The sequence below is a fragment of the Polyodon spathula genome, chromosome 15, assembly GCF_017654505.1.
Source record: "Polyodon spathula isolate WHYD16114869_AA chromosome 15, ASM1765450v1, whole genome shotgun sequence".
Classification (NCBI taxonomy): domain Eukaryota; kingdom Metazoa; phylum Chordata; class Actinopteri; order Acipenseriformes; family Polyodontidae; genus Polyodon; species Polyodon spathula.
Genome location: NC_054548.1, coordinates 24,957,058 through 24,972,395, shown reverse-complemented (window position 1 = coordinate 24,972,395; position 15,338 = coordinate 24,957,058). Strand labels below are relative to the sequence as shown.

The window sequence follows — 15,338 nt, the reverse complement described above, 5'->3', positions numbered from 1 at the left end:
TTGTTATGGTATTATAATTAACAGAACTAATTAATTGTTTAAGATGTTGTTTTTCTTGTTGGAGTAGCCTATTACTGGAAATCAGTTTTTTAAAAAAATGTTGTCTACATATTAAAAATAAAGGCTGACCTTTTAGTATGTTTGAAAAGAGGCCTGCTGCTGTACATTGGGTAAAGCGTTTATCCCCTTGTTAAGTGAACACTTTTCTTTTGTAAAAAATAAAATAAAACTGAATCTTAAAAAGATTCCAACTCAGGAGCCAAAGGAAATAAAGGTAATGTAGGCTATTGTAATGCAGTACTGTGTTGAGCTGAGTGTGGTTAATGCACCTGTGTGCTGCATTTAAGAAAACAAAATTAAAAACAGCTTTGAGATTGGAGCAAAGGATACACTGGAAAGTGCAACATAAGTTATGCACTGGTCTATGCCCCAAGGGTTAACACTTTGTCTAGTTCTTACACTATTTTATACTACAAAACAAACATGTCAAGTGAATTGAATTGAATTGAAGGAATCTTATGTGCACATTGTCCTTTTTGTGTTTTTACTGAGCTGCATGCAGTACAGAGAAATTTACAAGGACAAAATTACACAAAATATATTTTAAAAACTTACCAAACGTTTTAGCCAACAATATTGGAATGTGCCTCTTTTTAGTGTTGTTTTAATGGTCTAAAAGAGTTTAAAATCACATCTGCCTCTTGAAACAGGGGGCTTTCTTGTAGGTTTTCATGTTAACGGTTTGCATTATGTAAAGTTTGTCCTTCCCAAACTCCTTCAAACAAACAAACAAGGCTCTGTTTGTGAGCTCAGTCGGTTTTCAGCTGCAGCTTGTCGGACTGGTTTACTGTGTTGTTAAAAAGATTTAATGTTATATAATATTCTGTATTTATCCAAGTGAATGTTTCAGTTGACTTATATGTAGGAAAGGAAGATAAAGCTGCTGTTTTTTAAAAAAAACAAGAGACACATTATTTTGTTCAAAACAATGCAGCAAAAGGGTATGAACTGACATAGTGTTCTATCCCCCTGCTTATAACAAAGTCTTATTTATTTAAGCATTTATGTATCTATGACTGATGTTAACTGCAGATCTGTTTGCCCTCAGCCCCCCCCCCCCCCCCCCCCCCCCCCCCCCAATTAACTTTAAATGTTGAGGATGTTTTTATTGGGTAAATAACCATTTAAACATTGTTTTGACACATTGTAAAGCATTGAGGTCAGGTCAGTTATTTGAACTGTATTGACTGCAAATGGATGTAGTGTCTTTGTTATGATCTTCTATACACGGTTAATGATGTAGCTATACATGTGTTATAAATAGTTAATAATATAGCTATACATGTGTTATAAGGGATGATAAAAACATTGTTGGACAAAATGTAATACCATGCTATAGCAATCGTGTGTTATACCAAATGTAACTAAAGCACAAGTTTACCAATATTTTTCACGCAACATTTTAGTTTATAATTTGCACTTCCTTTAATAATTCAACTTTTTTTCTCATGTAAATATATATTTTTCAATATATGTACTCATTTATTTTAACCCTTTAACCCTTCACCCTTCACATGGGAGTTGTAATTTCTCACTGGGTTATATTACTACATCCACTTTAAAAATCATGTCAAAGTTCAGCTTCTACAGTATTTAAACATGATTCATAGCTAAACTACATTTGAATTGAATTATCATTTATGGTTTTAACATCTCTGGTCAGTTTTAACATATCACTGAAATGTGAAACAAATGCAAAAGCCAAAGGCTTACAGTAAGTCTTCCAGCTTAAACACGACACTATTTACATTTCGAAACATAACACAAATGTGAAGTAATGTTTATCACACCATTCATTATATGTATAACTTGAACATATACACTGCCAGTAACATCTACAGTGCTGTACATATTTGGCCAAATGGCACACATTTGTCAAAATAATGTTTAAATTGTATCCTTTTTCCAGAAAGCTGACAATGTGGCCAGTTATTTGCATAACGAGAGGGAACGTGTGTCCAGATGAGCTGGGGTAAGGGAGCAGCGGAGTGCTGGCGCAGGTGGAGTGCTCAATCTTTAAGATAAACCCACTTCCTGAATCTATCGACACAGAACAAAAGGGATTGAAAGTGTTATCCACTTGATGCAGTTGCTGTACCAAGAAAGACTTCAGACTTTTTAAAATTGATTTAAAAGAAAATGAATTTACAGCGGACTTGCGCCTTGGCATACCTGGCCACTGTGCTTCCCGTCACAGGTAAGATTATTTTGAATACTCGTTTTCAAACACTTTAGGATAGCCCTGCTTCGGGCTGCTTGTTTTTGAAAACTTTCTTCACCTTCTGCTAAGATTATCTGAACAAAAGAACATTTTATATTTTTAGTTCAACATACTTTTCCTAATGCAAATATAATTCAAAAGCATGATGATTTTTTCATTTTGTGAAAGAGTATATGCCTAGGAAGCAAAGACAGTTGCAAACTTGACAGCCTGTAGCAGAAATCATTTCTAACGTTACATTAATGTTAGCCATTTTAATCTATGGTAGTATATAGTGTGCACGTACTACTGATACCCTTACAAATGAACAGTTCTCTACCTCCATGTTTGCTGAAGTAAAGCATCCCCACAATGAAACACAAATGCAGAACATATATACAGAACATATCACAAATAAGCTCTCATTTTGACAAACAGTTTGATGAATAAAGACATGGATTAACCCTTCTTATTGAAATGATTACATAAATGCAGTTCCAAGTGTATGTTTGGTAATTCTGTAGTGCTTTAGCAAGTGATGTGTACTGTGTATTCAAAAAGCAAAATTCTGCAGGAGCCATTACTAGCTCTGACTTTTTTGTAACTAGGGTGTTGGCCTTGACTAGAAGTTAAAGCCACATGGACCGCGTTTGGTTTGCCGTTATCATCTTTTAAAAAAAAAAAAAAGATGTGCATTTTGTATCCTGTTCACAACCAGCTTTTCTGCTCAGAAAAATAAAACAGTTGCTGCTTTTTTAAAGACAGCAATGGTGCACGTTTAGTTCTGTAGGTTGAATTAGGCAACTCAGAGCAGCCACAGAAATTTTAAACGTACACCAACTGTCAGTTGAAGGTTTCTTGCTGTAAAATGTAGATGTCACACCAATTGTAACGGTATATAGCCCTACTTTTGTTGTCCAATTCAACCTTATTAACCAAGAAACCAGAAAATTGAGATGCACAGTATAAAGCCATTCAGATGAATGTGATAAGTAGCAGTCAGAGGTGAACTTCATATCCTGACCAGTTATGGATAAAATACAAGAAATGTGCCTTACGCACACAATGCACACAAGTTTAGATTGGCTTTTAAAAATCTCTTCTCTTTTTTGCACTGGGTCTCCAGTCCACTACAAAAGCCACTGGCACTAATGTTCGTAGGACAGTCTTTTTGTTGCTTCTCAAATCCAGAAATTCATATCAGAATTGTAATACTGTAGTTTGCATGTAAGTTTATTTTACATTAGGTAAAAGATGATTTGAAAAAAAAAAAAAAAAAAAAAGAATTAAAAAGCAAGCTGAATATGACTGATGATTTGCGGAGGACGAACATGAAAACAAACAAACAACACCATCGCTGTCAGAAGACTTTTCATTGGATTCTCCCTCAAACGGTCAACAATTAGTTAACCTGCGATCAGTGATTTTCTGGTATGCAGATACAAGACCATCTTATATAAAACTATTTTTGCTTTCATTTTCCCCAAAGTTGGCCTAATATGCCTGCAGAGAAACTGATAAACAAACCTTAAAAAAAACCCCATAAAAAACAAAAAACAACATCATAGACGGCAAACCATCATGTGTAATGTTTAAACTTTCATTGAATGCCATTCATTAAATGCATTTTTACATGTGAGCATGCAGTCTATACAGCAGGGCTGCTTAAACATTTATTCGATCTTTGTAATGACCCTCGTAACCCATAACGCACCCCTCTTATTGTAACCTACAATATAAAGTTCATCTGAAAATACTAATCCTTCTGTTAAAGAAATGGTTAATACTACTAATGGAAACAAAAAACAGTTTCTCACATAGTGTAATGAAAACCATGCATTTCAATGGTATTTTGTATATATATATATATATATATATATATATATATATATATATATATATATATATATATATACACAGGAATGTGGTATTCCTTTGACCGGAAAGAAAATTCTGGTTGTCTAATTTTATTGACAATACAGACTATTACAGAACTAGCCAAACAAATGCATGTTAGGAGCGCTTTAACGAATCAACCGAGTTATTTATTCCAGGCTTATTAGCATTACCTTTTTTTTTTAGAACACAAAGGGTGTTAACTAAGCACAAAGGAAAATTAGTTTTAAATATCTGGCCCATGTACTGTTAAATATTATTACTCTAACCTTTTTACTTAAGAGGGGCCTATTAAATCACCCCACCACCAATGTGACTACTGACAAACAAAAATGGCTGTCCTAGTAAAATTCTGCACTTGGTTTTCAATTGCCCCAGGTTTGTTCATTCTATTGCCCCATCGCATATCAAGGCTTTGTTTAACCATATTCAGAAAAGTTACAATGTCACTGAAAAGAGGACTGTAGTGTCTGTCAGCAATAGTTAGTGCTCTCGGGAGATCTTCCATTTATATCTCTGGAACGTTTAAATAGATATTGTTTTTATTCTTTATAGGTCTACATTTTAAGTACGCAACACAAGGACTCAATAAAATGCTTGTTGTGTTACAGACAGGAATCGATAATGTATTTTCCAAACACATATTTAACATGACGTATCCCTGTGCAAGGTCTCGCTGGGTGTACAGTATGAATTATCATTTTTACCAGCATTAATGCTAAAAGTACCCTTAAGGTGGGATTCTGTATAATCATGATTTATATTTGTTAAGTTAGAATTATGTTGTGACACCCTCTGTAAAGATTCCTTAAAATATTATGGGCCTTAATAAATAGGGTTAATTACCTTAAAAAGTATTGTTTAACAGATGTCAATATTATACTTAGCTAACATGACTTTGAAATTCAAAACTACTGACTTTAACAAGGGCTACATTTTAGCTGCCTTTTATGCTAGATCACCAAGTGTTTGGATATTTTTTCAAGGCTACAATTCTGTGTGTAGCTCTGACTGAATCTTTTATTAAAGTAGAACTGCAGTACCTAAGGAGACTCAATCAGACTTGCAGAAAACACCATGTTTGCTACAAAGTATGATTTTAAACAGACTACAGTACACATTCAGGTTTATCCAGAAAAAAAGGAAGACAAAATGAAGAGCTGACAGTTATGATAGCATAATACTACCCACAGCTACCTGGAGTTGACCTTGTCTTTCTGTAGGAAAAACTTAGATAAAAGATACAAGTCTAAATTACCTTCTAGCTGTCCTATATGAACACATTTAGGACAATTAAATTTTGCCACCAGTCCGAATGTGGCTTTTTTATGTTCAAGTGGACTCCTTTTTTAAAAAAAAAGGTTTTGAACAGGGATCCCCGATTGAATAGTAGATTGAATACTGTACTGCAGTGCAAGTCATTTTGTTGATATATTTTCTGTTTCATCACAAGGTCCATCTTTCATCACAACAGTGAGACAGAATGTTTTGTACATAAAATTTACTGATATGTGTTTTATAAAAGAGAAGTTTCCAGAACTATTCCTAGACCCCCTTGGCAACCTCTGCATTGAGATTTGTGTATATCTTTATTTGAATATATTATTTTTATTTAATTATATTATATATAATACTTATAATATATTTGATATATATATAATAATATATATATATATATATATATATATATATATAGATATATATAATTATATATTATCGTATATAATATATATATATATATACATGCACACAAAGGTCTTGTACAATGAACATGTAACCAGCCAGAGTACATTTCATATGCTATTTGTTATTTAACACTACGTATACTTTAGTTAAAAGGGCGATGGCAGTACTGAAATAATCATGGACCACCTTTAAAGCATAATAAAAATGATGAAAGCTCCATTTCAAAGAGAAGGGTCACTAATTTCTCAATACAGCTCAGTGAATATGGGCCTGTGGGATCTATCCAAGCACTGAGAGAACCCAATGGACACATTCACACATGTTTCCCTCTGTACTCCGGCAACATGCAAAACCTTAATTGCATTCACATTTATGTAAAGCCACCATCGAGAGGTTTAAAGATGAACGTTAAGAATGTCTCTCCAGTCCCTTTCGCTGGTCGTCAAGTTCATTGGAGCTCTAATTAAAACATAGCCACTTGCAAGCAGCCAGCATTCCCAACCTTACTGAATGCTTCTTTGTGAGGGTAGGCGTCCAACCGTGAACAACATCAATCTACTATTTGAATACTATTCACTTTCAAATCTGCATCCACTCAGGACCACGGGCAGAAAGGCAGTCGTTCAGAGCATAGGCCTGTTTTCAGTGCACTGGCTGGTACATTAATGCTGCACGAACAAAAAAGCTAATTGAATGTGAAAAGCTGAAGTCTTTGATCAACCCATATTTCAGATTCTATGAACAGCAATGCAATGGCTTTACATATTAATTAAAACATATTTTTCCACAAATTACAATGAATTCATACAAATCATAGAGAGGTTAATGAAAGATTTTAACAGACATTCAAATCTGCAGCCATGTCTTTGTGAAGGATGTTCCTGTTCACAGAATTTCAGAACTTTGCCAATACCTTCATGCCAATGTAAATGTATTCTAACTGGCTTGTGTGACTGTGAATTCGATTGAAGACCCTGAAGTTAGCGAAGAGCCTAAATGTTTGCATTAGTTCATGCTAGAAGAATCCAGTAGGAGAGAGTACCCTTATAATAGTTTCTATGGTAAAAGCAAAGTGTAATAAAGCACAGTGAAAGCATGGTAAAACATAGGGAAGCATTGTAAAGAACAAATAGTGAGATACATCATATTAATAAACTAGACAAACCAGGGTAAACTATGGTAAATGCACAGTATAAAAGGAAAAGCATGATAAAGCTCTAAAAATACAATTGCAAACTACCGTTGTAAACTTTAATACGTTTTTTAGTAATATTTCAGTTTTGAAGATACTTGTAACTAGCAGCTGCAGTTAGAAAATATAAAACAAATAACAAGGAAATTACAGTTACTTAAAATAAGAACATGGAAAGTACCTTTAGAAAATATCAAAACAGGCAGTGTAATTTGTGTTTATTCAGTTTAGGCAAGAAATAACCTTTATTTGAGTAATGTAATAGCAGTTATTCTGTGTTTAGGGGAAATGGAATATATGAATGTTTAATAATTGAAAACCAAACAAAAAATTACACCACTTTATTTTCAATGTCTAGTTCAGTTGTTCAGATTAAGCTGCAGCTGAAATTGTTGTGCTGTTTTCAGCAATATTTGGTGATGCTGCATGCAAGTTTATAATGGACAATTAGCTGATTAGGGTAGGGTAATATAGGAGAATTTCACTCTAATAAGAGGAAGACTTCAATTATTTATCTGAAAACAAATTAAAAGGGCAGCAATAGTTCATTGCTCAGTATGGGAGATTATCGCAGCAAACTTTCTGTGTCTTCAACTTTAACTATTCAAGTCCTTTTTTTATAATTAATTTTGCCTTTAATTTTTCATCCAGGCTGCATTGGTACTATTTTGTCTATAATTTATTATTTGCAGTATAAACCAAGCTTGCTTCCATTGTATGCAATAACACATGTGCAAGTGTTTGCAGAATTTGGCTGCTTTTGTTTGCAGGAGCCAAACCCAGGTCCACCTCAAGTCACATCTCAGGGTTGAGATGCTCTTAGATAAACCCCCTCGAAACACACCTGGGGCGGTTCCCATAGCAACTCCCTTTGTTAATAATATCATTTGAATTTGAATTTTTATTCAGTTCATATTTGCTTTTCTTCTTTTTTTTTTTTTTTAAAGAAACTAACATGAAACAGTATAGTCATCTCATTAGCTATTGTTGGTGTATGTAACTATTACAGTAAGTACCTTCTATTATTTCCCCTTTATTAAGCATTTTATAATACAATACAATTCACACAGCACTTAGCACTTTTAACAAAATGGTATTGTATAATAGCACCCTTCAGGGTTTGTAGTTATGAAATATTTTAAATGTATATCTTAGTACAACTGGACTTGCTGTTGTGTGTTATTATTTGCATGAAAATACCAGTAAAGCATAATTTAAAAAAAATATACAGCAACCAACATTAAGGTGAAAACTGGAAACTGAATTTGCATTAAATGTCCTGGAGGTTCACACGATATTTTAAGTATTTATTAGGACAAACCCATATTACTTTGGGGATGTTCACAACCTATAGTACTTGTACATAGTGTTTATGAGACACACTATCCCTCCTCAAGTATTAGGCCGAACCTATGCCTCAAAACAGGCCCCCTAGTGGTTGTAGGGTGCTTGTGTATATTATTAGAATATGTACATTTCGGAACAGCTATTTCTGAGAAAAATATGCCTAAAAGCAAGTTATACAAAAACATCTATCTGACTACCATTTTTTTTAACTGTTTGCTTACGCCTGCTCAATAATTATTGAGGTTAGGCATCTGAGAAAACCCATGCAGTGGAAACCCAGCTTTGCATACCTACTCATCAAATCCCCAAGGCTGAAATCTCTGAATAACAATTAATTATTTTTTTGCGTTATGATGTCATTGATTTCAGCTGAAATGATGCTGCGTTTATACTGATAAATGGAATTTCTGCCTGTGCTCAAGTAAAAGGAAGAAACTGTCTTTCACAGAAGTTACACATTCTTGCCATGATCTGGTACAAACAGTGTTATTTGTCACAGTGAGTGTTTCCATAACTCAGCATCATTCTTTTTTCCCCCGCATCAGCTTGCTAATGTGTTTGAACTGGGCAATTATATTTCATGCTGACATATATTTCAATGGCAGTTAAGGGCTGTATTGAAGTCTTTTCACATTAGCGTCTGCTCTAGGGGGCTGGTTCATGAGGCCACTTGTAGGCTGACTGGATGGGGCTACTCAGTTGTTTTTAGAACAGAAATATAAATAGGCTATTTAGCAATACATATTTTTACAGTCAAGTTAAATTTGGAATGTAATATTTCAATGGCAACAACTTGCTTTTTCTATAACCATTTAAAAATAGGTCACAATGAAAATATATGTGAGCTGTCGACCTCAAAAAAGCTGTTTACTTATTTGTCTACTATTTCTCACATTTAAATATACAGTGTTTATAAGAAATCAAATGTCTTGATTATAACATCAGCAATTATTAGCTGATTCAGCAACACATCCTGGCAAGTTTGATACACTCTTAAATGAATTCAGTCTCCCTGGTCTCTCTGAAAGTTGCATGTACAGTCACATAACAGAAGGTCAAAAGACTGCCTTATCTGTTTTGTATTGTTGTGGGCTAGTGTGGTGGGTCTCATTAACAAAACTGTAGTAAAGGATGGAAATAAGCTTGAAATGCCTGAGACAAGAGCCTTTGAGTAAATTATATTTAACCACATGATATTAGGCAATAGCATCATATTTAGTTAAAATAGTATCAAAAATGGCATTGCACAATGCTAATGTCTATCATCTGTCAGTTTTTGGTCATCTTGGTAACATATTTTGGCATAAATAGTAATAATAATACACGATTTATCCCAAAAAGCAGCAACAATGTCACAAGAAGAAACAAATTTCAAGAATCATTATAAGCACCTGTGAATGCAATTAATCAACAGGATTGGAGCTGCTAAAAACATTCGCTTCAGTATAACGAGACAGTTTGTGTCAGGTGGCTGGAAAGCGAATCACATTAGGATAAGCTATAGTGTTTCATTATTCTTATTTCATTGTATGTTAAAAAATACAGGAATATGCATGAAGATACAAATTGGATTTTCACCCACTGACCAAAAAAGACTCCCCACTGCCCCCTGTAGGAACCAGCCCCAGACCGTCAAACACTGTACAAAACACCCCCGACCGCTGTAGGAACCAGCCCCAGACCCTCAAACACTGTACAAAACACCCCCGACCCTGTAGGAACCAGCCCCAGACCCTCAAACACTGTACAAAACACCCCCGACCCCTGTAGGAACCAGCCCCAGACCCTCAAACACTGTACAAAACACCCCCGACCCTGTAGGAACCAGCCCCAGACCCTCAAACACTGTACAAAACACCCCCGACCCATGTAGGAACCAGCCCCAGACCCTCAAACACTGTACAAAACACCCCCACCCTGTAGGAACCAGCCCCAGACCCTCAAACACTGTACAAAACACCCCCACCCCTGTAGGAACCAGCCCCAGACCCTCAAACACTGTACAAAACACCCCCGACCCTGTAGGAACCAGCCCCAGACCCTCAAACACTGTACAAAACACCCCCGACCCATGTAGGAACCAGCCCCAGACCCTCAAACACTGTACAAAACACCCCCGACCCTGTAGGAACCAGCCCCAGACCCTCAAACACTGTACAAAACACCCCCGACCCTGTAGGAACCAGCCCCAGACCCTCAAACACTGTACAAAACACCCCCGACCCTGTAGGAACCAGCCCCAGACCCTCAAACACTGTACAAAACACCCCCGACCCTGTAGGAACCAGCCCCAGACCCTCAAACACTGTACAAAACACCCCCACCCCTGTAGGAACCAGCCCCAGACCCTCAAACACTGTACAAAACACCCCCGACCCTGTAGGAACCAGCCCCAGACCCTCAAACACTGTACAAAACACCCCCGACCCTGTAGGAACCAGCCCCAGACCCTCAAACACTGTACAAAACACCTCCGACCCTGTAGGAACCAGCCCCAGAACCTCAAACACTGTACAAAACACCCCCGACCCTGTAGGAACCAGCCCAGACCCTCAAACACTGTACAAAACACCCCCGACCCATGTAGGAACCAGCCCCAGACCCTCAAACACTGCACAAAACACCCCCACCCTGTAGGAACCAGCCCCAGACCCTCAAACACTGTACAAAACACCCCACCCCTGTAGAAACCAGCCCCAGACCCTCAAACACTGTACAAAACACCCCCACCCCTGTAGGAACCAGCCCCAGAACCTCAAACACTGTACAAAACACCCCCACCCTTGTAGGAACCAGTCCCAGACCCTCAAAAACTACAAAACACCCCCGACCCTGTAGGAACCAGCCCAGACCCTCAAACACTGTACAAAACACCCCCGACCCTGTAGGAACCAGCCCCAGAACCTCAAACACTGCACAAAACACCCCCGACCCTGTAGGAACCAGCCCCAGACCCTCAAACACTGTACAAAACACCCCCACCCATGTAGGAACCAGCCCCAGACCCTCAAACACTGTACAAAACACCCCCACCCATGTAGGAACCAGCCCCAGACCCTCCAACACTGTACAAAACACCCCCACCCCTGTAGGAACCAGCCCCAGGCCCTCAAACACTGTACAAAACACCTGCGACCCTGTAGGAACCAGCCCCAGACCCTCAAACACAGTACAAAACACCCCCGACCCTGTAGGAACCAGCCCAGACCCTCAAACACTGTACAAAACACCCGCGACCCCTGTAGGAACCAGCCCCAGACCCTCAAACACTGTACAAAACACCATATTGCAGAGGGGAATTCACACAGAGGAGTGTCAAGGAAAGTGGCAGAATACTCTGGCACCCACGTGCAACACTGCACAACACAAACCTCATACCGCACGGTGAACAGTGTGCTTCTGGTTTGAGAGCGGTGTTGAAAAGTCCTGATCTCCCAGTTGACAGTAAGGGGGCTAATAGGCTAGTACAGTATAGGTGATTATACTTGTTGATTTTCACTTATTTTGCTCAAGAAACCTCCTGAACAAACTACATATCGACATATCACGTTAAACAATATATCCCTGTTGTCATTTCAAACTTAGCAATTTTTTTGCCTAGTGAAATGGCTGCTTTTCTTTGACACCATCTCTCTCTCTCATGGTGGGTGAGAAATGATTATCTGCCTGAGCTGGAATATTCACAGAACCACAGTAGTAATACTGTGTGGGTGCAGCAGCACACAACTCTTGCACCTGCATAACACTGAAAGTGGACAGAACTGCATAACGCACATTATTTATTTATTTATTTATTTATTTATTTATTATTATTATAAATTAGTCATTTAGCAGATGCTTTTATCCAAAGCGACAAACAAAGACTAGGTGGGTGAACTATGCATCACAACTGCTTCTGCAGAGTCACACACAGTGCACATTGCTCAAATCCTCCCCACCCCCCGAAGGTTTATTAAAAAAAGACGTATTTTTCTGATAGCCCCAAACCTGAGTATATAACGTCACTCAGAGGTAGTGAAGCATTACATACGAGTATATTAAATGAAAACTGATTTAAACAAGTGAGGCACTGTGTTTGTTATTTGTATGCATATACATATCAGTTCATTGCTTTCACAATTTTTTAAAACATAAAAAAACATAAAAACTGAATACAGTACCTACTGAAAACAAGTTTCAATACTATTCTCAGAACAGCAGGCTGTATTCCATACTGCTGTTGGTCCTACAGTTTTATGTTTACATTTGCGTGGATTTCCCTCCAAAACAACAATGAACAGGGTTTATGACGTTTGAGATGAAATCAGCGATAATACAATTCTTTCTGAACAGCTAGTCTGTACAAGTTTGCATTCCAAATGAAATTAACTAGGGTGCCACCTGGAGTTTGTAATTTATGCTTCTTATCAACAAATTCAAATTTACTATTTTAACTGTCTTACCTTTTCATACAAAGTAAACATTTTTACTGAATTAAAAACAAAAACTGGTATTGTTCAAAACTGAAGATTATATAACATGGCTAGGCGAAGATCTGCGAGCAGCTACCGACAATTACTATAGGCCCAAAACCCCAGAACCACAGGCAGATAAGAACTTGAACTTGAAGCATATGTTGAAGTGATACGGTCAGCACATACTAGGATAGAAACAAAAATGATATCCCACTTACCACTGTATATAATGAGTTAAAGCTAAATAATATTTTATGGTTTGCTTTTCCAAATGTCTTATATTTGCTATCATTTCTAAATATTGTCTATATAAATCAGTGCTCACAAACCCAAAACTGTACTTTTCTTAACTTTAATGTATTGTAAGCCTAGTCTGTGGCCACTCTCAGACCACCCGAGTTTGCTGGCTCAGCTTCCAGAATGAGGCGACAGCGCTATTCTTTGATACATTTTCACATGTGAGTTGTCAAATTTGAACATAGTTTGCTGGAAAAGATTTCTATTTATTTTCAAAAATGTTCCTAAAAGTGGCGAAACTACGTTAGAAAAGCATAACAGGAATTTGAGTTTATTTATTGTTTTTTCAAACTTATATATAAGTTTGGTTACACATGGTTGGTTACACAATCAGTCATTTCTACTAGTTTCCACTGCACTACTGCAGATTAATGTAATGTATATTTGTTCTACATATCACTTTTAATTTTCAGTTCTCCTGTTGTGGCTATTACAAAACAGAGGTAGTAGGAGTGTGGAAATATTTTGGAAAACAATAATTACACTAACAAATACTGTCTAGGCTGGTTTATTTAAAGCACTACTGGTTTGGAATATTTCAAGTTTTAAGATATAGTAATTTGATACACTAAATGAAGTCAACCAACATGTTTTATTGCAAACAAGAATTTGCTTTTTTTAAAGCCCTCTATGACACACACCTGCTTAAACGACAAGAACTATAGGTAGACACATGGTTCAGCCTGTTGATTTTTTAATAAATAATAATAATATAATAATAATAATAATATATAATAATAATAATAATAATAAAAGCAGCTCATTATTATTTCATAAATCACAAGTATGATGTAGCTGTTCAGTTACCTTTATTATTGTATACACATTATTATTTATTATTATTTATTATTATACATTTATTATTAGACACAGAATTATGCACAAGCATTGCAATACTTTAGATGAGGACGTGAGATGGCCTAATTCCCTTAAATTAAATTAAGTATACCTTGTAGCTGTATCATGCATAATTTCTACATTAAACACTGGGCATCTATATCAAATAAAATAATCGTACTATTAAAAATAAATAAATAAATAAATAAATGAAAATAGGGGTATTCATATGGTAACTGAATATTTATTTTTTCGGCAAACAATACAAGAGCGGAAACAAAAAAAAGGGAGGTTATTTTTAGATGAAAGCTTAAAAAATGAATAGATCAGAATGATATACGTTATTCACTGCTTGTGACACACATACTCAAAATAATAGCTGACTGTGTTGCCTCATCTGATTAGACCCCTCAAAGAAGAAGTTAGCGGTGCCTAAAACAGCTATACAAAGGATTGCCTACCAACAGTGAAATTGATTATTAAATGTATTTAATTCATTTGTGGGCGATATTTGAAAGTGTAAGTAGGTTTTATCTGTTCGGGGGGTGTAGCTGTGACACTGATAAAGCAAAACAAATTGTTAAAAAAAAACTTAAATAAAGTGAAGCAGGTGGACTAAAGATGGTTTGAATGCACCGACATAATTTGCTGGTCTCAAATGCATGTTTTTGTTTTTTATTTTTGTTTAAATTACTCGCTATGTATAGCCATGATGTGTATACTGTGACCCTTAGGTCATTGTGTGTATGTTTGCAGCAAGTGAAATGTCCTAACTACAGTATGCTGTACTTTACGATCAACATGTTATTCAAAGCCTTGGTAGGGAAACTTCTCTTACTCCATAAGAGAAAAAAAAATTCAAAAACTCAACTCAAAAAAAAAAAAAAAATGGTGCTTGAAGGGGATATATTTAAATATGCATTTATGGTTTCAAAATAAAAAATGAAACACAAAGTAAATGTATTTTAGCACATTTGTGTATATCTAAATCAAGTATTGAAAAGTGGTAATAATAGCTTACTTTAATAGCCACTGTTTTGCTTATTAACAATTAATAACCAGCTTACAAGCATGTTAACAAGACAATAGTACTTTCTTCAAACATCATCACATTTAATAATAGTAAGAGATAATATAGTTGGAATACCTTTCGTCTTTATATAGCATGACAATGACTCTCAACACATTAGATTAGTTCAATTTGAGTCATGAGTGATCAGTAAAAGCATTGCTTGCTTTTAACTACATTATTTTCAGTATATTTTAAAAATAATAAAAATAAATTTTTAAATATACTATAAGGGACGATAGATTAATAACATACTATTATTAACATTACCAGACTATATAAATATAACAAGAATTATAG

At 36.0% G+C, this 15,338-nt stretch overlaps 1 protein-coding gene across 1 annotated transcript in view; it reads left to right on the top strand.

Moving 5' to 3' along the window:
* The first annotated feature begins 1,984 nt into the window (after positions 1-1,984).
* Positions 1,985-15,338, top strand: part of LOC121327591 (T-cell surface glycoprotein CD3 zeta chain-like) — a 38,014-nt gene continuing 24,660 nt past the window's right edge. The window contains exon 1 of the mRNA XM_041271696.1: positions 1,985-2,257. Coding sequence (XP_041127630.1) covers positions 2,200-2,257 — 58 coding nt within the window. The 5' untranslated portion in view covers positions 1,985-2,199. The remainder of the gene's footprint in view (positions 2,258-15,338) is intronic.